Source organism: Ictidomys tridecemlineatus, chromosome 4, assembly GCF_052094955.1.
Source record: "Ictidomys tridecemlineatus isolate mIctTri1 chromosome 4, mIctTri1.hap1, whole genome shotgun sequence".
Classification (NCBI taxonomy): domain Eukaryota; kingdom Metazoa; phylum Chordata; class Mammalia; order Rodentia; family Sciuridae; genus Ictidomys; species Ictidomys tridecemlineatus.
In genome coordinates, this window is record NC_135480.1 from 155,562,259 (window position 1) to 155,588,964 (window position 26,706).

The window sequence follows — 26,706 nt, forward strand, 5'->3', positions numbered from 1 at the left end:
AAAGGTCACAGTAACAAGTGTAACACAATCTTACTGAGTCAGTAGTGATCAATACTCAAAGTAATGATCCTAGTACCTAATCAAATGTTTGCCCTATAAATGAAAATAACAATAAGTGATTCATAATTCATATAATTAACTGATAGAATCTCCCTGGAGTCTCTTGAAGCTGTCTGGAGGCTGCCTGCATGGCTGAAGCACTCTGGATGGGCACTCACCAGCAATGTGTCAGAACCTCCAACGATGCTCAGACCCAGCCCTGTTCGCCCTTTGGAAATCTCAATTGTTGTTTCACAACCAGGGATAATGGGGCAGGTTGCAGGGTCAGAAGCAAAGATTGCTGGTGTTGATGATCTGCTTGTACCTAAGAATAAATTAAAAATGAAATAAAATAAAAATAAAAATGAACTAGAAAATATGTATAAGAAACTCGACACAGGTTGTCTTTGGGATGGAGCAGGGAAACAGGTCCAGGACTGGGGGGAAAAGGAGAATTCTTCAATTTTGCCTTCAATCTTTTAGTTATCTTATATTTTAAAATGTCAAACAAACATGACTAGGTAATCATTGTTAATTTGGATGGTAGGTACAAAATTATTTGTTTAATTATTTTAATTATCACTTGCTATTCTGTACTTAGACAACAAAACACATCACTAATCTTGGTCATGGTGCCTGCTCTTTTTACTTTTTTGATTTCCTCTTCTTCTCCTAAGCATCTCTTCTTATGTAATCACTTCTGAACAGATACGCACAGCACATATGCATGCATGTACACATAAGCATTTGCAGTTTTCATTGTGGTGTCTCATTGGTGTTTTCTAAACTCTGAGACTAAATCCTAATGCAGACAGGTCAGAACTCAACACATAAGAATATAATATAAAAACAAGAATATAATTCCACACCTTGCTTTATGAGTCTTCATACTGTATCATATGTTTTATGATACAACAAAGAACACATAGCAATAGCATGTTTGGGAAAGCAAGGACACTCAGTAGGGAAGCGTATGCTTTAGGCAAGATGTTCTCTTTTTAGGAAATCAGAAACAGACTATTTTCTTGTTTCTGAAATGGTATGAACAGGTGTAAGATATTTTCTTTTATGTTAAGTTTTCATTTAGAATTTCATATTTTTATAGACAATGCTATTTAGGGACCAACATAAAACTGAAAAAAATGAAAAAATTTCCATAAAATCTTTTAACACTTCAGCAAATTACCCAGAATTACTTTCTAAATACAGGATTACTTTCATCAGAGATGTATTACTTTAAGACTTTTTGTCCAACTATATTATGAATGTTTTAAACCAGCATTTCCCTAAAAACCTGTCAGAAGAACTGAATGTTTCAGTTTGTAGGCCAAGATATCCTCCTAAGTTGAAAAATAAACCAATGTTTTTAAATCAAAATTTACTGCAGAGCTAGTATGATTTTTCCAAAAAGTAACTAAAGGGAATAATTTCCCTCTATATACTCATCTGGCAGTTTAATGACACACCAATACACATACATACATTTCATCTAATTTGACATGATTGTCTAATACACACCAGCCACAGAACTCAATTTACATTGCATGTGGTAATAAATAACTAGCATTTTTAAGTTTCTTATTAGTGGCAGTGTTGATTCTATCTGGGAAACTGTAACTCTGAATATCCACTCTATAGATTAACTGAAGTTTAGAGAAGTTAAATTACTTTCCTAGTATAAAAAAAAATCTAGAAAATGGTATTTCTAATACATTTAGTTAGATATTTGGACTCACAGATACTCTCAGCAAGAGATTTCTGGAGAACAAAGAGAGGATTCCTTTGTTTTAGAGAGGAAGAAGCTGATTGAGGCTGGAGTAGGAGGGTGGGTTTCCTAAGATACCAGGGCTGACTAGGGCACAGCACACACATCTTCTACCTAACAGTATAGGACTCTTCCTTTAGTAGCCCTTCTCTTTAACTACCCTCTTACCAAAGGGGTTCCCTAAGACCATTAAACAGTAAGATGCAGGCAGGAAGCTGATTCCCAGGCAAGGACTCTGCTGAGTTTGCTGCACATGCAGGGTAGAAATCAACCCTTACTTCGAATGGACTCAGGTTCCAGTTCAGGGGAGCCAGTCTGTGGGGCGACAGGAGATTGAGAACTGTTCTTTTTTTCTCCATTGGCTGCACTGGCTGATGGAGAAACAGACTGGAAATCTGGATTTTCAGCATGAATGGTCAGTTTTACTGTTGTTTTTGCTGTCTTCAGAAGGCCAATAAACTGGCAGGATATTGGTGTGGAGGAAAAACAAAATTCAAAAACAAATTATCAGATTTACACAAATGCAAGTCACTATTATTACTGGACTATAATTCTACCTTTGAGAGAAGAGACAGAAGCAAACGATTCCTTGTCAGGACTTGAGAAGCTAGAAAAGAAATGGTTCTAGTTTTTCTCTAATTTCTCCAAATGCCTAATATTGATTAAAGAGTGGTTAATTTCCACTCTTAGTTCTGACCAGATTTATCCTTATATAAGTAGAGGGCTTTTCAACTTTCATATTTCAATTACTCTCATCCATTTTTCTGAATCCCTACAACCTTAGAACATATATGGAATATTTAACTCACTTCCTGATTATACAGAGAATCTAAAATAGTTTACACATGGACTTTTAGTAAAATGTTAAAAGCAAGATAGGAAAACCATGAATCAGAAAACTCAAGGCAAATAGAAAGTAAAAACATAAATTTATGGATTAAAGGATCCAATTTATACAACCATAAAACTGAATTTTTTTAAAAAATGACTTTAAGCTTCTTGCTGGCCAATGTAGAAACAGAAACATACCCAGTTACATTGTTCTCCTTCACCATAAGGAAGAAAAAGATCTCAAGGTAAACAAAGCATTGCTTCTAGCACTTATACATAAATACCCTCAAATGAAACTCCAAATAAGTATTACGATCACTTTTGAAGAAAAAGCTCAGATAAACAGTACTGTTCAATTCTAATAACAGTAATATATTTAAGGGCTGAGTTTTAAAGTCTGTTTATAAAGCAATTTGTATAGTAGATAGTCTGGACAGTAAAAATTCATGAGAAAATGATTCCTTTGGTCCTAACATGAATTTAGTCATTATTTAGGAGTTTCAAATTTCCCTATGACATTTATTAAAATTCCCTGAGAATACTGAATTTGCAATCAGGAAATAGTGAACATCTTAACATCAACTTGATTAGAAAACAGAAAATAGAAATTGAAGACCCTTAGTGAAACTCTTCTTTTTCTTTAAAATACCTTTTCAACTGGATAGCCAATAACAACTTCATCATCTACAGCCAAGATCTGATCTCCAACTTTGAGTCGTCCATCCTAAATGGAAATGTGAAAGATTATTAATGATTTTTCAAAAGTAATTCCCTTTTCCACCACTTTGTGACAGTGAGAAAGGTCAAGCCTAACCTTGGCTGCTACTCCCTGCTCTGTTAAACTCTTCACGATGACTCCACTGAGCGTATCTTCTTCACTGATGGCAATGCCCAGTCCACCTTGATCCTAGAAGTGAAAAGAACATGCAGGAGATTTGAAATAGATTAACCTTATACAAGAAAAGAAGAAGGTATGTATTTACAACGGCTAAAAATCTTCCACCAAGGGCTAACAAAGCAATTAAAAGTTCTTCTTAATTCTACTATTAGAAATCTACTATTATTTTTTTTTAAAAGCAAACTTTGAAATTTCTAATGGGGAAAAAAATTCTCCTCTACTAAAATAGTCAAGTGATTTCATTCCTCTCCTATGTCCAACATCTTTAGAAACTTCAGCAAAATATGCTAACAGCAGAAATGCATTCCATAATTTAAACTAAAACATTCAACACTTGCAGATTTAGTCTTGTGTAACTGGCTGACTGAATAAATCACTCAAAACCCACCGAAGTACCCTGGCTTCCTCTCTTTTTCCTCTGGATCTGAGAAATAACAATCAATTCTGGCTCCTTCACTCTTTTCTGCCACCTTTCTTAATTTCAAAGAGAGATGCAATTAGTGCTATGTGCTCTGTCCTTTCTGGAATGGAGCACCCAGAATTGGTTCTCTAAAGAAGAGAGTTTTGATTTGCTGCAGAGTGACAATGCTTCTGAGTCCAAAGACATGCCCTGAAAACCTGCCAAGGCTGGAGAGCTACATAGTCTATATTTTCCACATTTTCTTTTATCAAAACCAAATGTTCAATAATAGTGGCCTTTACCTTTCTTTAATGTTTACTTTAATAAAATTAAAACAGAGTTTTGAATTTTCATTCTGGCCAGAGCTAATAACCTTTTGCATTATAGTTTTCATCCAGGAAAAATTCACAAAAAGTAAAATAGAGAAAAGGGAACTTGTGACAGTTTATCTGAAATATACACACATTAGCCCAACTTGCCTTCAGAGATACTTATGATCATGGCTCTGATATCAAGGTAAGGTTTCACCATCATTTTAAAGATGATCAACAATATAGTTTTTCTGAGGTAGACTCTTAATGCTGTGTGCATTTCAGACTGTCACAAGTATCCCTCTCCACCACCTCCCTCCACACAATTACTCATGTATGTGTAAGGAAGAGAAGACTACTCTAGCTTCTAATTTACCTTCTGCCTCACTGCAGAAATTCAGATATGCCACTTAACATCTCTAACCCTCAATTTTCTCACAGAGAAAAAAATCTAAATTTTCTTATAAAAAAATAATAGTAGTAACTGCCACTTAGGTAGAAAAGTACTTTATTGTATAATAGGCACTTGCTGATACTTTACAAAGGGTTGTCTAACATCCATTCCCATCTTACCCTTTTGTAAAAGCTAGCAGACCTTCATTAAAATACCCAGTCCATCCATCCACCCACTCCAACCATCCCTGACTACTGTCTCCCCTCCACCCTTCACCCCTCTCTTGCTGACTTCCGTCTTTCCTCTCCTCACTCCCTCTCTCTTCCCCCTAGTTTCAGGTGGTAGTTTATAACATAGACAGAAATTCTTTGATACTCCTCCCTTGAAGACAGTGAGTCTAAAAGTATGAGCTGGACTTAATGACTTGAGCCTATCAAAGAAAAGAGAATAGAAGTAATGGTGTACAATTTCACACACAAGTCCAAAGAGGCACCAGGGTGCTCCTTGCTTCTTCTCTAAGATTGCTTGTCCTGCACAAGACCCACTGCCACTTCAAGAGAATATCCAAACAATCCCATTGTGTTATTCAACTTTTTGCGCTGTGGCCAAAATACCGACAAGAACAAGTTGGAGAAGGAAAAGTTTCTTTTGAGCTCACATTGTCAGAGGTTTCAGTTCATGAGTGGCCAACTCCATTGCTCTGAGCCCACCGTGAGGCACAGAATCATGGCAGAAGAGTGTAGCAGAAGAAAATAATTCAGGATACAGCAGCCAGGAAACAGAAAGAGAGACGACTGGACCACAGGAAAGATGAACCATTCTGGGACACACCCTCAGTAACCTAAGTCCTCTAGCCATGCCCCATCTGCCTATAATTACCATCAGGTTAGTCCAATTCGTCCATTAAAACCAGAAGGGACTGGTTATGTTATGGCTCTTATAATCCAATCATTTCAACTCTGAATATGCCTGCATTAACATAGGAGCTTTTGAAGGATATTCAAACTACAACATCCATGAAGAAATAGGAAATAAATCCTCTTGCTAACAGTCATTCAAGGAAATCACATTAGAAGTGATGCACAGCCCCAAACCTTCAGACAACTGCAGCATTACCCGGCAATCACACAAGAAATTCTAACCCAGAACACCAGTTTCGATCTCAAATTTTGGACCCACAGAAACTGTGAGACAGCAAGTGCCTTTTGTTTAAAGTTTGTTAAGTTTTGTAGCAATTCCTTTGGTAGCAAAGTGTAAGTAGCTCCAAGGACAGGGTTTGAACGACTTATTTGTATAATTTTATTCCCATGGCCACTGTTGCTGTCAGAAGGGTAAACATATGAACTAGACTGGTTCATTTAGGATGAATTTTGGCTCTTTTGCTCAGAATACTGGAGCAGTCATTCTTCTCCCCATTTAACCAACCATATGTAAAGAGGTTGTACACATCCCTAACTGTGGTTGCCAGTCACACTAACACTACAAGGAAGACTGACCTTGGCATCAAGCTGCCACTGCGCATGGCTGTGCAGAGAGAGAGAGAGAGAGAGAGAGAGAGAGAGAGAGAGAGAGAGAGAGAGAGAGAGAGAGAGAGAGAGATATCTTGCCCTTGAACCACTGAGCCCAGTACCAACTATCTTTGAAGACTGTTTGTTAACCAATTACTTGAGTTCATAAATCCTGTTTTTTGATTAAGACTGATGGAGAAAGCTTTTGTGGTGATTATTACTATTTGCAACAGAGGGAGTCCTAAAACGAACAATAAGTCACACATCTGCATGTATACTATGTCCAAACCAACTTAGTATACTACAAAAATAATGAAGTATATACACATCTAAAATTTATTGGTGTCAGGAAAAAAAAATGCAAGGCAGTATGGTAGGGTGTGAGTATGCAATTTCTTAAATAACTGCTCAACTTTCCAAATTACTTCTCCCAGAATGGTGTGTGTGTGTGTGTGTGTGTGTGTGTGTGTGTGTGTGTGAGAACACAAATACAAAAGCGTATATATTCCTTAGCAATAAAAGACCTGAGATAAAAGTTCTGAGCTAGTTATTAAAATACTATTCTACTTGCACATATGATTATATGATCAATATAATGCCACATCATATACAACAAGAAGAATGAGAAGTTATACTCCATATATGTATGTCAAAATACATTCTACTGACATGTATAACTAACAAAAACAAATAAAATAATAAAAATACTACCAAACAGTGTATTTATGAAGAAAAACTATATAAACTAAATAGCTAGAAAAGAATTAAAATAATAATTAAAAGTGGGATAAAGCTAAACTATTGTTATTATTAGAGGATTATATGGAAGGTGAAAGATTTTCTAAAATTCAAAAGAAAAACTTAACTTAATGGCATTTGGAGGTTTTCACCACACACACACACACACACACACACACACACACACATATGAATATGAAAACATCTCTGACAATCTTAGAAGGTTACTACCTCCTTTGATGTAGAGTACATTTTTGGAATAAACTGTGATAAAAATAAATCTTTAATAAAATATGTTTTCTGATAAATTGAATTAGCATATCACTAATAATTTAGATTATATATGAGAACTTTTTGTTTGAACTTCCATTTTACTATTTTTTCAAAAAGTAAATGGATAAAAAGATAATAAATTTGTTGAGAGAATTTCTGAAACAGAACTAGAAACAACTATTACTATAACTGCAATTTTTAGATGATGCAAAAATCTTCTCTTTCTGACTCTCCTGATCTCAGTATTTCCTCCCTGTTGCAAGAGTAGCATTCACTCATTCTTCAATACACCCATCCCTCTTACTCAGTGTGAGCTATGGTCTAGGAGAGAAAGTATGAAAGTTTCTTCTCTCAACATGTGTGCATTTGGGATGTATAGAAAAGACACCACATGGAAGCTTTCCACAAAAGACCCGCTCTTGGGCCATACATGATTAAGGGACACATACACAGAGACATTAATAGTAAGCATTAGATATGTCAGAATATTGAAAGATTTCATTTAATTTAATTGATTTTTTATTTGTTCTAATTAGTTATACATTGAAAGATTATTTTAAAAGGAGAGGTGAGGCTTAAGCTGGGTCTTCAGTATATGTAGGATTTAGACAAGGAGAAAAAAAGCAGAAGGACAGTCCAAATGATATAAACAAAAGCAAGGAAGAATAAATTCTTAAATTTTTCTCCATGAGTTCTTCATTTAAATTAGTATGACTTACATAGAGGATTCCTATAAGGAATCCACAGGGTAGATGGGACAACACTACCAATTTAAATGGTTTAAAAAAAAAAATCAGATCTGGAGGTAGTATACCAGAGGTTAAGTATAACAGCAAACCCACAGGGTTGCAAAGGAGTGACAATGAACATGTGACATTACCTCTGAAGTATGTTTTCAAATAATTAAGCATTAAAAATATACAGGATAGCAGATATGATAAAGAATTTCAGATGAGGCATGTGTGTTAGAAGGCTGGTTAAGTCTCCCATCTGCTTAACTGAGTTTTATTTCCATGTCATTTCATAATAAAGTTAAAGAGTTTAGGATTAGTGTGACTGTTCACTTGACATCATTTTTAGCAATGTTTCCTCAGAGGAAGTATTCAAGGACACATTCTGTGGGCTACTCTGAACCTCATGGTTTAAAAATAATTATAATAGCTTCCATTGTGGTAAATGTTTTATGTACATTTTTCATTTAATCCTTACAACAGTATCCCTAATACAAAAAATATTTTCTTCATCTTACAGATAAGGAAAGTGAGGCACAAAGAAGTTAAATTGCTTGAATATACCCCAGAGAGCTTAAGTAACTACAAAACCCACACTTTAAGTCATTAAAAATCATGATTAACTGCTTCTATGTAGTTGATTTTTTAAAAGTCATGAATATTTCCCTTACTTTGGTTTCTATCAATAAATATTCCAGAGACCTGAAACTTGGATCTATCTAAAATCTACATATAAATGGAAGCTTTCTGTGGGCAAAACACTGATGTTTTCAAAGGTCCTGAATTCTTTAATATACAGCAACTAATTCAGACAGGCATGTGCACATTATCAACAGACATCCATGAATACATCATCAGCAAGAGGCTAAGGCAGAGCCCAAGTTTATATTTTGCAATGAAGGACTCTTGCTCATTATCTCATCTACTCTCACAATAACTTTATGATATGGGTGGCTGTATTTACAGAAGAAAAAAGTGAGGACAAATGTGATTAAGTGATTTGTCTTAGATCACATAATATGTGAGAGGATTTCTGACAGATTAGGTTTCTGTCTCTCTCGCTGCTAGGCTAAATGCTAGGCCAAAAAATTTCAGTTTATCAGTTGGACAATGGATGTTGCTGAAAAGTTCTGAGCAGGGGACTGATGGAATACATCAAACAGGTGGCCTAATTCAAAAAAAGAAAGCATCAGAGAAAACCAATGTCAAGAAGCAGTGCGACCTCTCTTGGCCATTTGATTCTTTCCTAATAATTATAATGATAATAATAAAAGGCAACACTTTTACATGTGTGTCAGGTTCTAGACACTATATATAAATATGTATATATTTAATTTTCACAATATATATATTTAATTCTCAATTTAACCCTATAAGGTAAACACAATTATTATTCCCATTTTCGAGAGGAGAAACCATGTACAGATTAAGAACTATGACCTAGATCAAAGTATCACTAAGTGGTGAATCCAGAGCTCTAATACAGGTGACCTGGCTTTATGTTTGTGCTTCCAACCACAACAGCATTCTGCTCCTCATTTATCTAACAAGTTCATTCCACCAATACTTCCTGGGTATTCATTATACAATAACAGATATACTAAGCTTTAGGTTAATAAATTAGAATCAATGCCATGGAAAAATATATGTAATACAAATCTTATTTTAGACTTTTCAAGAAATAAACATAAACCAAAATTAGAAAATCATTATAAATAATTCAGCATATGTTCAAATGTTTCATAATTAATAGTAGGTAAATTATCGCACTAGTTAAATACTATAAACTCGTGATTTCAGGATTTTAAAAAAACTAAGCCCTGAAATCAGTATGAGATTGGAAAAAAATCCCCCTTCAATGGCAACAGAATGAGGAATCCTTATTGCACTGTATGGACAAAGGCTTTAAAGACATCGCTTCTTTTCCCTCCAAATAAAACAAGATGATCCACACAATAAAAAATTCCCTTATACCTTTATTATAAGACAAGAGCAACCCATTTTTCTGCCAGGTTATTATAAAAACAAAACCAAATCAATATAGTCATTTTTCAAACATAATCTGACTAGGTGCCATGGATTATGCTATTTTATAAGCAACTCATTTATTCGTTACATTAACCTAAGATAAAGGTACTATTATCATCTTCAACTTCAAGGGGAGGAAACTGAGGCAAAGAAAGATCATAAAATATGTAAAGTATATAACTAATGAAGCAAGGGTTCAACTCGAACAGAATGAATCTGAAGCCCAGGCCCAAGCATCATGCTATATAGCTCTCGGCTGGAGAGCATTTCCTGTAAACAACCTACTCTCCCAGTCTACCTCTTTCTTCCCACTAAGTTCCTCACTGCTCTTTCTGCTTATCCTCTAGTTCACCTGCTGCACATTTGCTTTCCAGCATGAGCCTGTAGCTCCTGAAAGCATTCATAGGTTTCTGCTCAACAAACCTCTTTTGAAAAGTAGATCCTAGTCATTGAACTATTTGAAAGCAAATATTTTACTGATGCCTATCAGCAAAAATTCTACCTATTTGAGCATTCAAGTTTTATAAAGGACAAAGACTACATAACTTCTATTTCTTCATTTTTATATCCCCCCAGTAGAACCTTAGTAAATGAATCAAACGAGAGATCATGAATTTCATACCTTGGAATAAAGTATTAATAAATAGTGGTTCTCAATTTTTATTGGGTATTAGAATCACCATGAAGGATTATTAAAATACATATGACCCTGTGTTTATTCTGGCCCACCCCTAGTGTTTCTCATTCAGCAAGTAGCCTGGGTGGGCCAGAGCATCTGCACTTCCAAGTGATGCCGATGCTGCTGGTCTGGAGACAACACTTTTGAGAATCAGTGAATTGGAACACAGATATGAGGGCCATCACATCATTTCATTCCCATTCAAAGCAGATTTACCTTGGGAAGCTCCAGATGGTGCACATTTTTAAATGAACTGAGGTCCACAACTGTATCAGAAATAGCAACATTTGGTTCCACCTGACAGAAAAAGAAATGGCCAAAAAGGCAACTAAATGTTACACTTTTTTTTTTTAATATAAGGGATCTTGGTCAAAATTATCTCATATATTACAATTCATTATTACTATTTTAACATCTTATGGAATTTATGAACATTCCATTCTCTTAAAGTACTTAGGAGATGTAACTGATCAGCAACTGCTCTGGCACACAGAATGACTGTGTGGCTCCAGAGTCTGCGGACATCTAACAGTAGCTCAGCCATCCCAAGTAGAACTCATAGACACTCAGAGCACCAAGAGGGCACCACTCACTATTCTTCCTGCCTTAGTTATCATGTGAATTTAGATATTATTAAATGTTTTACCTGAGAATTAATGAAACACTCCTTCTTCTTAAGGAACATATTTAGTACTATTAATATGAAAATAAAAATTTCCCCTCTATAACCATCTTAAGTAATGATGAGACTCAGTTCAACATCAAGAGCAGCTAGGATACATCATTTATCCTATGTACAAATAAGCCCCCTGGTTATATATTCATTCAGAGAAGAGGGTTTCCGTTCCCCTACCTTCTCCCACCGATAATCACCAAGGTTCCTCCAATTTTTAGCATTTCACTTTCTATTACCTCCTTTAATTCATCTTACATATATATTCAAAACTTTCCCAAATCAAAACAAAATTACCAATAAAAAGATTTTTGAACACTTTGTTACCCTCTAGCCACTGTCCTCTCTCCTCAATCGGTTTGTCATTATTTGCTTTTTCCTTTCCTCACTGCTTTCCCAATAATCTCCAAAGTTAGCAAATCCAAGGCACTTTCTGTCATGTTCTTACTGGGCGCCTCTGCAGCATCCAAGGTTTTGAAACGTGCCCTTCTCCTTGAAACATGCCTCCTCAGTGCTGTGCAACATGCCCTTCTAGTTCTTTTTCCTTCTCCCTGACCTCCCTGTTCAGCCTTTCTCCTTTTTGTTCATATTACACGAGTCTGCCTTTGGCCTTCTGTACTCTAACATTCTCTATAGGCAAGTGCTTCGTCCTCTTGGTCCACAAATACCAAATGTGTATCTATGGGGATTCATCTGTAAACTCTAGACCAATGTCCTAAGGTACACTTCTATATGACTTCCCAACAGGCACTGAATTTTTAAGCTGCTTCCAATAGAATGTGGATAGTTTGGCAAATATATACTCCTTTTTTCTTTATTTTCTATTTTTGACAATTCAAGCCTCACCAAGTCAGATATCAAATCAGATATCTGAAAGCCTTATTCATCCTTTTATTCACCCAGCCCAATGAGGCAGAATATTCAGAAAATATTTATTGGATAAATATCCAGTCACTTTTTTTGTTCAAGTTCCAATATTTGTTTGAGTTCCATACTTTCTCACAAAGTCAGCCTACAGTATTCTGTCAGGATGCTCACCATGATCTGGCCCTGTGTCCTTTATCAAGCTCTTTTCCTCACCACTCCCCATTCTCTGCCCTACACTGCTCAGTAATGCTCTGCAGTTTTCAATTTCTGGCATGAGCCCGTGCTTCCATGCCATTCCTTACTTCATGCCCTCTGTCTGCAATGTTTTTGCACCCAAATCTTGCAACATACACTTCAAGAGTAACTCCTCTATAAAGTTTTATTCTCACTCTCTTCCTAGAAGCAGAATTGACACCTCTTCTCTGGCTCACACTGCTGCCTATGTAGATTCTACTGGTAGCCTTCACATGAGTAGTGTGCTTATTTACATGAGTATCCACATTTAGTAAGCCATAAACACAATGTACTAGGTTACAATTCACATATAAACTCATTATATGAAGCTATAATGCATGTATCTTTGATAATGCAGTGCATTTTCTATAATTGTTAGCTGAGTTAATAAGAGGGCATATCAATCAAATCTTTCCAGAGAAACAAACACAAGTTCCAAATAATACCTCCTTATTTTGAAGATTCTCTGAGGTAGAAGACAAAGTTTCTACTGTATTTCCAGGACATACAGCCATCTGACTCACTGCCTCTTTATTTCTAAAAGGAAAAAAGAATCAGCCTATTATATCCCCATAATGATATTATTTTCATTTTCTTACTTGAAGTCAGATTATTAGAAAAAATTCTCTAACCATAAAGACTTGGAACTACAACAGTCAAACATATATGTTTTACTTTCATTCAAAAGAACTCCGGGTTGAAATTCCCCCCCCCCCCCAAAAAAAAAAGTTTAGTAAACCAGCAAAAGAAAATGCTCACCTGATAAAAATTATTTTTACTTTAGAAGGGGCACATTTAATTATTGATGAGGCATTTTGATGACTTCTTCCATATAAAATTTGACCATTGATCTATGAAAAATAAGCATCATTAGTTAAGTCTCAAATTTCAATTTCATAAGATTTTATCGTCTTATCTAGCTAATAAAAAGCACATTTCTTTCTTTCTTCAAAATATTACATGTTTTTTCCTCCATAGAACATACACATGACTTTGGATGGTGAATAAAGAAAAGCTCATGGTTAAAACCAACATTCAAGTAATAGGCAAGAAATCTGATATCCATTGATTGCTGGTAGAAGCACCATTTGGAACAAATGAAGGAGAGTAGATAGCTAATTCCTGGCAGGCACTGGGATTCCAATATGCTCTATAAAGCAAGGGCCCTGTGACTTGCAAACAACATTCTGGTAAGCCTCCTCACTGTTGTGTGTTCCAGTTGGTCCCAAGACTCAAGTCCTGGGAATAGGTCTCTGAGAAAAGCGAATCTAGGGAGATTCAAGATATAGGCTACAGATTGTGCCTAAGCTTCTTGTCATCTAATTGTTTACCTAGTGCTGCATGAGCTTACTAAGCCAATAGGGAAACACATTAAGCAAAAGTAATTGTAGAAAGGCTGAACAAAGACACCTGGGTCCTGCCTTTAGGCAACAAGGCAAACAACACAAGCAAATAAAATTCTAAATGCTATAAAGTATGCTCCACAAATTTATTTTGTTTGGCAGGCTGAGTTACTGTTTTCATTCTTTAGCCTTAACCTTGGCCCCTGCCTCATCTCACCCCATCACTTCTCCCATTAGGGATTCAACTTCCAGAATGTCCAGTGGGTCAGTGTCATTACTGGGGAATGATTATATGGCTTTTCAAAAACTCCTAATAAAAATGCAATGCACACACACACAAAAAAATGTTTTTGAAGTGTGATTTTTATTACTGTCTTGGGGCAAAGATTGTTTCTGGTGCTACACAGTCATGACCTTTTGATGGAAGTTAATAGGAACACAGACTCTACTGAGTAGAGATTTGGTTTACAGCCAAATTTGCTGCAATGCATCTGTTTTATTAGGCCGGTGATAGTTTTCTCAGTCACCATGAGGTATGGGTGATTTTATGGAAAGAGAAGATTACATTGCTCTTATACAGCAAGAGTACATTCAAAGTTGTCTACCAGAACTTACCTCTAGAAGTTCATCTGCAATCTGTAGTCGACCATCTCTCCCTGCTGCTCCATTTGGATCAATCCCCACTATAAAGACACTCATTCTGGTTCGGTCTTTGTTCCCAGCAAGACTTAGACCCAAACCACTACGACCTTTTTCCAGCTCAATCATATGCAGCTCTCCTGTTAGGGTTCCATAACGCTCTCTAATATTTTCTGCATACAACAACAACACCATATGTATTTAAAGTTAATTCACATAATTCTTAGTAATGCTTTACTATGGAAGGTTATTTGCTCTCATCACAAGAGGGAATTATTTGAATCAAAATGTAAAAAGCTAAATAGATGGGCTGCCTGGACATCAGAACTGGTTTCCTGAAGTACTCAAACTTTGAAGAATTTATTTGGATGAAGTGTACAAAGAACATAATGTCTGATTAATCAGTTCACCTCAGGCCTAAGAGAAATGATTCACATTTACAAACTCTCAAAAGCACAATTAAGCCTGAAATTTACTTTATTATTTGGAGAGCCGAAAAGTACTAATGCATCCAGAACAATTGTGTTGACTAATCAGTGGGAGCTTCTCTTCCACAGGAAAATCTACACTCTATATTACATTATATATTACATCACGTTGGGCAGTTGCTCAGTGTGCACAACCAGAATGAAAGAAATGGGTTATCTTATTACACAGAGCCATTAGGCCAGAACAAATTGACTACACTTGCCTCAGCCTTGAGACAGGTCCTAATTAGGTGAGACCATTTATATCTCCCACTCTACATCTTTAAGAGATGGAATTTATTTTCTGCCCCCTTTAATCTAAGAGGACAGGGCCACACTTAGGTCCTGCAAGGTCCAGATTAGTGACCAGTCAGTAGCCAGTACTAACAGCCAAATGCACAAGTGAGTCTTCTTGGAAGTCTAGCCCCGCAGAACCCAGTTAATCTCCATACTACAGATTAATAATACATTTTCGTTTAAGTCATTAAATTTTAGAGTGGTGTGATAATAGAAAACTGAAACATTCTGGTACATATTTTTCCCTGAGTACATTCTTGGTACTGTGGCTTTCTTAAATAAGGGAATTAGTAGATATTTTTAAAAATGAAACTTTTTAACAAAATGACACATTCATAACTTTTGGATGAACTTTTAATCTTTCTCTGCAAAATTTTCTTAAAAAAGAGAGATACCCCATGGATCCTAATACATCTGACTTTGAAAAAATGCTCATCAAATCTCCAAAGTTTTGATCTCAACAATTATACTATGTTACAACCTACTACAAAAAGTACCAGAAATTCAGAGTATAATATCAACAGCTGCCAGATTTTACAGTGAGGAATCTGAGACCTAATGAAGTATAATGTTGGTTCAAGATCTCAGGGTGGGGTGATGTGGCATATCCTGTCCTAATTCTCATATGAGGAGCAAAGGGGTTTTGGGAATGCACATTTAAAGGAAAGGAAGAACATGACTTCATGCCTCAAGAATGTATGTTGTATTCAACAAAAGCAAACAACACATTTTTTTTTTGACTAAGAACTGCAATGTCTATCATAAAGCCAAAACATACTTGTTCATACAAGGCATAAGTCTTCAGGAAAAAAAAAGCTTTTTAGTACCTCTTATAATTAAATGCATCACAAATGACAACTTACTCCAGCTGTAACCAAACTCATCCTCTTTGTCCACATCTTCTGAGATTTTGGTTTCAGATGACTGTGCATAATCACTGCCCATTTCTGCAAATGCTGAAGGAGAGGGTGGAGGAGCCTCACACAATGGAGCCTTCTCTGGCTCTGACTCTGACTGACTGGGTGCCTGTGGGAACAAGAAGAATGCAGTGGGTATGTGCAGTCTGAGGAAGAAAACCTTAAGGAAAAGACATAAGTATAATGTCAAAACAAAAATGGCCTTAAAATATCCACCAAATAATGAAAAGCTCAAATATACATTTATTAAATGTTAGAGAGGATTCAGGTAATGTTTAAATATACAGAAAAAAATAATTTCAGTAAACTGTTATTTGCTATTATAAGCGAATGAATTCAATTTGAAGGCTTAAATGACCTAAGATAGAAAATTATACAAACTTTCCCTGTTGAAAAATACATTCTCATTCAACAGTTATCATAAATATTCAAGGATCTGCGCAAGTTTGTGGAGGTCTAAAAAAGTCTGCCAAGAAACAAAGAAGAAAAAAGAAAAAAAATTAACGAAGATGTTGTCCTTTAAATCTTGTTAGCTAGAGTATACAGAACAAATTCTTTATTAATACCTGAATCCTCTCTTCAAAGGGCCCTCAAGAAATCCATGAAAAACAGCATTCCACATGCAGGTTCCTCTACCAGAGTACCAGTCGATGTTAGCATATAGGACAGGGACTCATATCTGAGGAATGTGATTTTAAGGGATAGCACTGTATTTCTCTTGCCAAAATAGCTTAGGCAAAAACGAAAACAGAGTACTTCATAAAAAGTCCACATGTGGCATACTTACTGTCACTTAGGACCATTGGTCCTATCAAAAGAAATGGGGTTTGGTATGATCTGGTTCTTAAATTAGAGATTACCAAACAGAATGTAAGAGTTTGAATTGTCTTTGAGCCACTGAATTCACTTTATTCATTTGTAAGATAAATAATCCTTTTGAAACTGAGGCCGAGAGAAGAGAAAAATTTTGTTCAAAGTTACACAGTCCTAACTAGACGTCCTTTTGCTTAATTCTTGATCCAATGTACTTTGTATTATACTATGCTGTCTCCTCCAATTTCTATGGTAAGGCAGTGCCTGACTCAAGCGTCAGAAAAACCTGACTAAACTGCTAGTCCTTATAAGACCCTGTCGCTGATGTCTTCAATCTGTATTTTTTTTAAACTCTTCTTTCCTGTATTTTTTTCTGCATAAAAAAAACCTTTTTTTTCTTTTATAGGTGTAATTTAGGAAACCATGTTTTTCTTTTCTTAAACCTACTTCTAATAAGAACACACCAAATGTACAAACACTTAGGAATTATTAATGGGTCCATGACTCAGGATACCATAAAATATACCTAACACTACATGACACTGAATAAGGTCTTTCTTCAATGACTCAAAAAGCATTCATTTTTCTGGAGAGGTCTGGTTTATAGAAACTTTGGGGCAATTTTTTTTGTTTGTTATATAATTTGCTATATACAACAATCAGTCAACACATCATTGGCCAAACAGATAAAAATTACTAGTACAAATGAAATCCCCTGTTATATTCCCAAGATCTCTGCCATAAATCTTTCAAATTAATAATGTACAAATGAAAATGAGCAAACAAAAGATCATTTGATCTGCTCATTTAAAAATATTACTAAAGTAGAGAGAGATGTACTTCAGAATTTTTTCTAGTTTCAAACAACATTTATTTCTACGTAACAACAGAAAGTTGTTATTTAGCAAGCATACATTAAGTCCATTTCATTTTTAAAAAGTGAAACAATCTATTTGAACATCCCATAATTTAACAAATCCATGGATATACATTTTATTTGCTGTATAATTTTTGACTGTTATTTTGCTTAAGAACAAAGAAACAAAATTTGTTTATCTGTAGAATCCTTCAGGATCTTAGGTACAACATACTCCTAACTGTGAGTAAACTAAAATGGTACTCTAACCTTACTAATGAATCAGAAAACTAATGCTACCTGCATTGACTTGAGGGACAATTAGAAGTCTTCTATTTTATCACCCCTAACACCCTTGTTTTACCAAGATCATATAATCAATTTGTTAGTGACACTTCTTAAAATTTATTTGGGAAAATATTGGTCTTTAACAAAGATCATTTATCCTTCTTTGGCAAAAAGGCCAAGTGCAGTTGCAATCATTCCATGCCACTAAGTAAAACACACATGTACTGCACACTGTAACACACCTACTTACACAAAATTTCACTCTGAGACAAACCTTAAATGGTGTGGGAGCAAAAGGGTTAGTTGGGGAACAATGGAAGATAACTCTACTTGAATTCTGTAATTCCTATAGTAACAGAAAACATATTCGTTCAGATACAGCATCTTTGCTTATCCATATCACAAAAACATGAAGATCTGATGAATATTCATAAAATGTTTCCTTAAAAAATTGTTGACAGCTTTCTTCATTCCCATGATTAAATTATGGTATATAAATTCTTGTAAATTTTTGTTTCAATTTTGGTGTTATAATTTCATCAGAATATGAGAATATTCAAGGACAGATTTAGGAGCATAGAAAGAGCTATGTTTCCTGATGGAGGATTTTATACGGATGCACTTTAAGAATATTCAGCAGACTCCTGCACATTCACGTACACAATTATTTGCAGTGATTAACTTAAGGAAGAGCTTTCATGACCATCTTATTAAAGTCTGAAAAAGTTTTAAACATATACAAGGCTTTAAAGAAATTACGTGTGAGAGTAGTGATACCTTTTGATAACTAATAAAAATTAAAGTGTCAGAAAATTTAAATCTACCAAACTTCAGGAAAAACACTGGACTCATGATCTCCCTTCCTTTCAGAAGGGCCATTTAACTTCCACTATAAAAATAAACATTCTGTGGCAGGACAGTGCACTTAAGAAAGGATTTGCATGCCCACTCCAAACACAACAGTTGTTTGTTTTCCACAACATATATAATAAATGGTGAGGTGGGACAAGGCACAGTAGTAACAAAGAACAAAACATTTTCAAAAGGCAATGTCAAGACAATGGGCATTATCCAACCTTGTCAGCGTTGAACTGGAGAGAGTCAGCAAATGGGTTAGTGCTGCTGAAGTTGTACTTAGGGTAAAGGTTGTGCGGCAAGGAAGGCAAAAGGGATTTCTAAAAGGAAACATAAGAGGCGCTGAGCGCAAAGGAACGTATTTAAAACAACTCAACTTTAAGAATAAAGTACTTACTGACTTAAAAGAGTTGTCTAAGTGATACTAGATTCTGTGTATTTGGTACATAATTAATAGCATCATCTTCTTTGACAGTCTGTTACTAAAGCTTTTCTTCTAATGACCTGAATCATTTAAACCTGAGTTTAAATCAGTCAACAAACCTCACAGGAAACTAGGTTGAAAGGGACCCCAAATTTCTTTTATTTCCACTGAATGGCTGTACCATCCTAAGTAAGGCACATTTGCCCATTTTATGTTTTATGTTTCATGCCTATCAGTAAATACGTTACATATTTAAAACCACCCAAGTTTTTTTTTAATTTACATTTAAAAGCTAGTTGTGTTATTTTTAATAGTCTGTCTGTTCAAGAATGCAAATTAAACATTTGTCTGTTGGTCCTTCAGTAACCTTTATTATTCCTTACTCTGTTTTCTGCTAAGGAAACTTCCATGCCTAGACTAGATATTAAGGCTGCTCCAAAGCAATCATACTCTTTAATTTAAAAACATGAAGAAATGAACCCCTCTACAATGGAGTTCTCTATTTCTGCCTGCTTTTTTGGAGTTGAGAATATGGAGTTTCATATATTTTTAAGTTTCTATAAAACTTCCCACATTATCAGGGAATTTATGGGCTTTGGATAATATTTGAAGTCCTGTCTTGAGTATTTCTCACAGGTTTTGTAGCTTGCCTGTATGTAATTCGCCTGGAGCCAGGAGTCTTTTAGAGTTGAATATACATATTAAAGGCAGGATGCCTGCCAGATAGGATTTAGCATTTCCATAGTTAGGATAAAAAAAAAAAAGAAAAAAGAAAAGTAATTTCCTTAGCACAATAAGTTATTCTCCTTCTTTTCACAACCACTATCTTTTTCTTTTATTGACTATATCATTCAGGGGAGATTGAAGACATTTAAAATTCATTTTGGCTCCAATTACATGTTTGTGTTACTTTTCTCTATAAAAAAAAAAGCCCCACTGGCAGGCATGGAGTGTAGAGAGGTTGTCATGTGACACCACCCTGTATGGGAGAACACTCTGGAAAGACGCTATCTTCAGTGTGCCTGTACCAAAGCTTATGCCACATTACCCTTTCAATCTGCTCTTCTTGCAATGTTTTTCCTACAGAGGCAAGACAGGAAAAAGATATGGGCACAATGACATTTATGCTCATCTCAACTTCCTCCCTACTTTTCAGTTTAAAATGTCAACTCCTGCTTTACAAAAGAGAAGATCATAAATGCCAAGGAACATGACCACTTATTAAGGTGAAAGAAATGACTGGGCAGACATGAAAGACATATCCTAGATAAAACAGTTTAATGCTATGGAGGATAAAGATGATTAATTTTCATCCATCATATATTTATGTTTTAATTATGTAGAACAACAGAAAACAAAACCATTATAGCATGAAATGAAATATTTAAAGGCAGCTCTAGTTTTTTTGTTTTTTTTTTAATTTGAAGATCTTATAGGATTAGAATTTGGCCCTGATAGCAGAACATAAATAAATGTACAGCAGGAGAGCAGCAGATGAAATATAGGACACTATATTATTAGGGAAAGATATATAGAAAAATGACTTTTTGCTTAAAAAAAAAATCAATGATACCTTCTATTCATAGTCTCAAAGGCTGATAAAAGCAGAAACATTATTAATGGAGAAGAAGCAAAGAGAACACAAAAACATTCTCTAGCTGGAATTAATAGAGCCCCTCTTCAATCAAGACAATGGACCAGAGTGAACTCTGAAGCATCTCACATGTGACATTATCAGACAGACTGAGAAGTTCACATTCTTGAACAGGCTAAAGGCCAAAGAGATAAACTGGCTTTTTAGCCTACTAGCTTTTCAATCTATGTATAAGATTTCCTAGGAAACTTCATCTTCCATCTGCAAATAAATAAACATTTACCACTAAGAAACTCACATGTGTGCATTGTGGGTTTTTTTTTTTTTTTTTTTGCTTTAGATTACTGGAGACATGATTATTTCCATAGGGAAGTAAATCAATGGAAGCAAAGTATACCTCATTTAAAATGCAAAAGTTATTCTAATTTCATGAAGCAAAATATGCGTAACTTGACTAAACACATCATTTAAAAAAAGATTTTTCATGGAATAATTACAATAAAATTAGGCATCATTATACCTCAGATAATAAAATAGAAATATCTTTAAGTTATATGAGACAATATCCCTTTAGCTCACTAGACTGCAATTGAAAGAAATGTTTTTAGTTTAAGTTTTTAAAGTAATATTAAGAATAACTATTCTCCATTAAATAGTAGTGTCTCAAATGAGATAAAAATTAGAAATTAAAAAAATTAAGACAAAAAAGAAGAAAACCCACCCACCCACCCAAGAAATAGCTAAACTTAACTTAAACAGCCATTTACCAACATTATCATGCTGTGTTTATGTTTAACACAACAAATTGAAACAAATGTATAAAGATTTGTAGTTATTTAAACAAACTGAATAGCATTTGTAAAGAATGCAGCAAGATGCAGCCCTACCATTTGGCAGATTTCCTATCTGAATAGATAATTATTACCTAACAATAAACAACTGAATGATTAAAAACTGCAGATGTGAATATAATTGCATACATTAAGAACTACTGAATTTGTTCCTTATAGTGAACCCAGAACAGAGTTACACCTGCCTAAAGGACAAAAGGAAGACCAGTAAGACCAACCTGGTCACTCTGTACTCCATGGCATACAACGCTGATGCTACTTTTACTGGTTTCACACACAGGGCTGTTTACTAATTTCCATCCATTATTTGAGCATTTATATCTTAAATGTATAATTTTATAATTTATAACTCAATATATCTTGCCTTTAACTTCCCTCATATATGTTGATATTTTTCTTTTAAAGATAACCAACTCTAAAAACTGTAAGCAGATAATTCCAAGGGAATTAGTATGAGAAGGGTTGTGAAATTAAATCCAGAAATGGAGTCCCTAAGAGCTTCAGGAGATTTATGAAACTCCAGAAATGGTATAAAAACTTATGAACGAGTGGGTATGTTGTGAAGAACTTTCTCAGGGGTATGTGACACAAATATATTTAATAACTGCTATATATGAAATTTTTTTTCAATGAGACATAAAGAAGGAATATGAAGAACAATTTTAAACTCAGCATAATTTTCACATTGAGCATCATTAGAACTTATATAAAATATAAGAAGCCTCATTTTGAATCTTTTCCATCAATAATGTTCATTCATGTACTTATATTTTCTAAAACATATTTTAAAGCTCTTTTACTTGTGATGACTGAAGGTAAACTGGGTTAACAGATTCTGCCCATCATAAGCCATATAATGACAAGTTATATATGATGATTGTGGCTAGAAACAGCAATCATGAACTCTTGTAGATAAAAAAATATATATATATCCTCATTATTGAAATCTTGTCCAGTGGGATGCAGACACATCAAAGACAGGAAACCGTAGTATAGAGAATATGTTTAAAGAAAACATAATTCTTTCCTGCTCCTCAGTTTCTCCGTATTAAACTGAGTGCACCACATTCTGTTCAATAGCTTGTATAATTTGTGTCCATAATGAATAAAAATAGTTAACCATCGAGAAACCTATGGTCACCAGTAAAACTACTTCTGAGAGTTTTCAATAGACTTCAAGTCTTTATTAAACATAGTTGAAGGGATGTTCAGGAAACTCAATATTTAAAAAACAAAAGAAACTTTCAGTAAGTCTTTGAAACTTCAAGAATCCATATCTGCTCATACAGACAACTTGGCAGTTGCTACATTAGACTCCAAGTTGAGCTCTGTTTGGAGACTCCTACCTTGCCCTCTGTGTTTGCTTACCCTTGGTCTGTTTATAATGCTCTGTACCATAAAGACTACGGGATTGCCTGCTTTCCGAATGGCTTCCACAGCTTGTTCATGGCTTGCATCTCTGAGGTCCATTCCATCCACCTGCAATGGAAGGCCTCAGCTTAACATTTCAAGAAGCTACAGGACAAAAGAACAATTTGTGGATCTCCAGTTTTGAGGATCCTTGGCTAGGCTCCTGGAATATCTGGTTCAGTATCAAAAATAATTAAGACTACTTGTGAGACTGCAAATGTTTCATCTGTTCATCAGACTTGTGGGCCCCTGTTTTGGACACAGGTTTCTGACTCCGATCGTTAACTGAAATACTAAGCAACTGGAATGAAAGCTTGATTTCTGCATTCCTTACACTGCTCAGTTGTTCTTTAAGTCAGCATCATTAAATAAATAATATGAGGTAACTACCTAACAGCATTGTTTTCATCATAAAAGTCATTGTACTGAATTTTTCCTAATTCAATATAGAATGGGATTTGGGAAGTAGGTAGGTAATGCTTTGTTTATTTCTCTCTGTACAAGAAGTTGAAGTTAAAAACAAAATTCTGATATTCAGAAAAACCAGATGATGGTAAGGTTAGTTTTGAAAAGGAATCTTTGCAGTAGACATGACAGGAGCTAGAAGCCAAGAAATTGTGCTCATTTGTTAGTAATTACTACATAAACAGCTTAAAAATTATTTTGTAACTTTTTATTGACCACAGCTTGCCCCTGGTGATGACCAGCTCAGCTTACACACTACATGAACGAGAAGAAAAATAGTTTAAAAGGCCAAATGCTAATCCTGTCAGAAAACTGTAGATATTATTATCATTTCCAATTACCAAATAAGGTCTGAATGAACACAATTCTGGAAAAGAAAATCAATTATTACGTCCTGGCATAGAATATTATCATCTTTATCTGAAAACCTACCTCAGGTTGATACTTGAAGGCATAACAATATATTTTTCAATGTTTTGTTTATGCTTTTATAAAACAAAAGGGAGTATACATATCTACTATATATTACAGTAGTGGGAAAATTTAACAGGATGCCAATGCATCTGTGATCAAGTCCAAAGAACTCCATACTCTATATAGAACACTTTGAAGGTCTCTGCTCACCTAACCAATATACATTTCCAGAAATGTAGCACAGGCACATTTTAAGATCCTCAGTGTTATAGAGGCCTGAGGCTTTCTTATTTCTCTGACATAAAATACTCCACAAATCACTGCTAAATTACAGTTATTTTACAACACAAAAATGATCTCCTTTTTATTTGAAAGGAATGCTTTAACTCAATATATTTAAAAACTATTTTTGGGTAAACTCTGGCCAATCCTTTCTAGAAATAATTATAAATAATTCTTACATTTTTACTTAAGTCAAAGGCTTTTAATAGTGAAGTACACATAAACCAAAATTCTTACTGATAATCTAAAAATGAAAATTTTAGGTGGAACTCTAATTAAAAAGAGTTCTTTAAAAGGGGACTAACATATCATCTAACAAAAGGTAAGCCACAGCAGGGAGAAAGCATATCAATATAAATTGCTACAGAGAAGAAAAAAGGAACAAATTGAAATATGCTTTCTCTCAAATCTCAATTTCTTTCTTCTTCAGCTTTCAGAGATAATCAATGAAGGACCAGATAAGCAAATCCTAAAAAGATTAATTTTAAAGTATGGTTGATGTGTTATAGCCTTCTAAACAATTAAAGCATTTAATTTTTTTTTTAGTTATTGATGGACCTTTATTTTATTCATTTTTATGTGATGCTGAGGATTGAAACCAGTGCCTCACACATGGTAGGCAAGCACTCTACCACTGTGCCACAACCCCAGCTCAACAATTAAAGCATTTTAATGTGTAAATGATATGTGTTTAGAAATAAGACAATCATGTATAAAATAAATGCAATGGCTATTACAATAATAAAGTTATCTTTCTTTGAAAGTTTCCCTTTTAGATTTCTATAAATCAGAAAATCAGGTATACCTACCTTTCTACCATTTTAAATAAAACTATGCTTAACCTGATAAAATAATGTTTCTTACTGCTCTGAAGTTACTTGATTACTTTCCAAATCTGTCCCTTTTGCTGGGCAGGCATCCAGAGCCTGATACAGCACCTGGAATGCAACAGCTGCTCCAGCAATACTCTGTGAGTAAATGACTGAATCATCGGAAATTAATCTGCCTAAAATATTAAGCTTGAACTAAGGGATTAGGTGCAACTTGACTACTTGCTTCTCCCTCATATATAAGAAAGCCCACACATGTGCTCACATGTGAACATATGCCTATGCACATGCACACACACAGGCCTCAGTGGTGAATGGTGCAGCCCCAAGAAGGAAGAGGATCCTAGCTAAGACAGAGGGAAACATTTATTTGAAAAATAATCAATGTCTCATCGAAGATGTTACCAAAAAAGATGCATGTGGAACAAAATCTCATCCAAGAAAGTTTAGCTGCAATGAAATTATAATTATAAAGTATTTCTGGAAATAAAATCTCATTGGAAAACTATATAATAATATGTACATTTTATATGTGCACATAAAATTTTATATAATTCAGTTTTTCTTTGAGAAATTTGCTGTACTCTTTCAAACAGAGCATAATTATTTGAACTTGGGGCAATGTTTTCAAAGGTAGCTAAGTGTATCTCTAAACATTAGTCTCTACATCAAAATAACAATCTTTCATCATAGATATAAAATAAAATTATACGTTGAAAAACAACAAAAAAAAGAAATGCTTCAGTCGTAAACATCATGCTCTAACAGCGGGTTGAATAACCATGTAAAGATGACAACCCATTGGCACAGAGGGAGAAGAGGGGTGAACTTTAGTATAGAAAGCTCACTGGAGGGTACCTCCACTATTCTGTCTCCAGATTTCAAGGTTCCATTTTTGCCAGCTGGACTATCTTCAAGAACATGCTTGATGAAGATGCCCCTCATCACTTCACCATTGCTGAGGCGACTTCCCATTCCCCGTCCACCAACAATGCTGATACCCAAGGATTTGCTTGGTTCTCTCCAAAGTTCAACCCTACAAAAAAATTAAAATTTAAACTCTCAGAAGAAAACTTGGAGAAAAAGCTTCTTGGTGCTGAATTTGGCAATACCTTCTTGTTTAAGACACCAAAGACACAGACAATACAAGGAAAAGAGACAAACGTATTTCATCAAAATGAAAACCTTGTAAATCTAAGGGCACCATCCAAAGCAAAAGAAGACAACAACACACAGGAGGAAAATAGTTTGATAATCACATCTGGTAAAGGATTAAAATCCAGAACATAACCTAGATAAAGGACTTGAATGGATGAATATCCAAAGAAGATATGTAAGTGGCCCATAAAAACATGAAAAGATGCTTAACATCACTAATTAGCAGAGATACAAATCAATACACAGTAGGATACTATTTCATACCTATTGGGATGGCAATTATCAAAAAAGCAAAAATTAGAAGTACTGAAGAGAAAAATGGGACCATGTGCCTTGCTGGAGGAAATGTGAAATGGGGCAGCTGCTGTGGAAAGCAGAATATAGCTTCTTTAAATAATTAAATATATAATCTCCATGATTCAGCAATTCTACTT

General features: G+C 34.9%; 1 protein-coding gene across 15 annotated transcripts in view; it reads right to left on the reverse strand.

The window, feature by feature from the left end:
- Mpdz (multiple PDZ domain crumbs cell polarity complex component) overlaps window positions 1-26,706 on the reverse strand; it is a 149,903-nt gene that overhangs the window by 17,153 nt on the left and 106,044 nt on the right. For 10 of the 15 annotated variants that reach the window (XM_078047642.1, XM_021728196.3, XM_078047641.1 and 7 more), the window contains 12 exons: window positions 25,973-26,150; window positions 23,082-23,192; window positions 19,066-19,164; window positions 15,979-16,141; window positions 14,328-14,524; window positions 13,129-13,220; window positions 12,816-12,906; window positions 10,812-10,892; window positions 3,450-3,542; window positions 3,285-3,359; window positions 2,083-2,263; window positions 219-364 (listed from right to left, as the gene is read on the reverse strand). In XM_078047642.1, the coding sequence (XP_077903768.1) occupies window positions 219-364; window positions 2,083-2,263; window positions 3,285-3,359; window positions 3,450-3,542; window positions 10,812-10,892; window positions 12,816-12,906; window positions 13,129-13,220; window positions 14,328-14,524; window positions 15,979-16,141; window positions 19,066-19,164; window positions 23,082-23,192; window positions 25,973-26,150 (1,507 nt within the window). The remainder of the gene's footprint in view (window positions 1-218; window positions 365-2,082; window positions 2,264-3,284; window positions 3,360-3,449; window positions 3,543-10,811; window positions 10,893-12,815; window positions 12,907-13,128; window positions 13,221-14,327; window positions 14,525-15,978; window positions 16,142-19,065; window positions 19,165-23,081; window positions 23,193-25,972; window positions 26,151-26,706) is intronic. The other 5 variants (XM_013359850.3, XM_013359848.4, XM_040285815.2 and 2 more) reach the window with 3 other exon arrangements.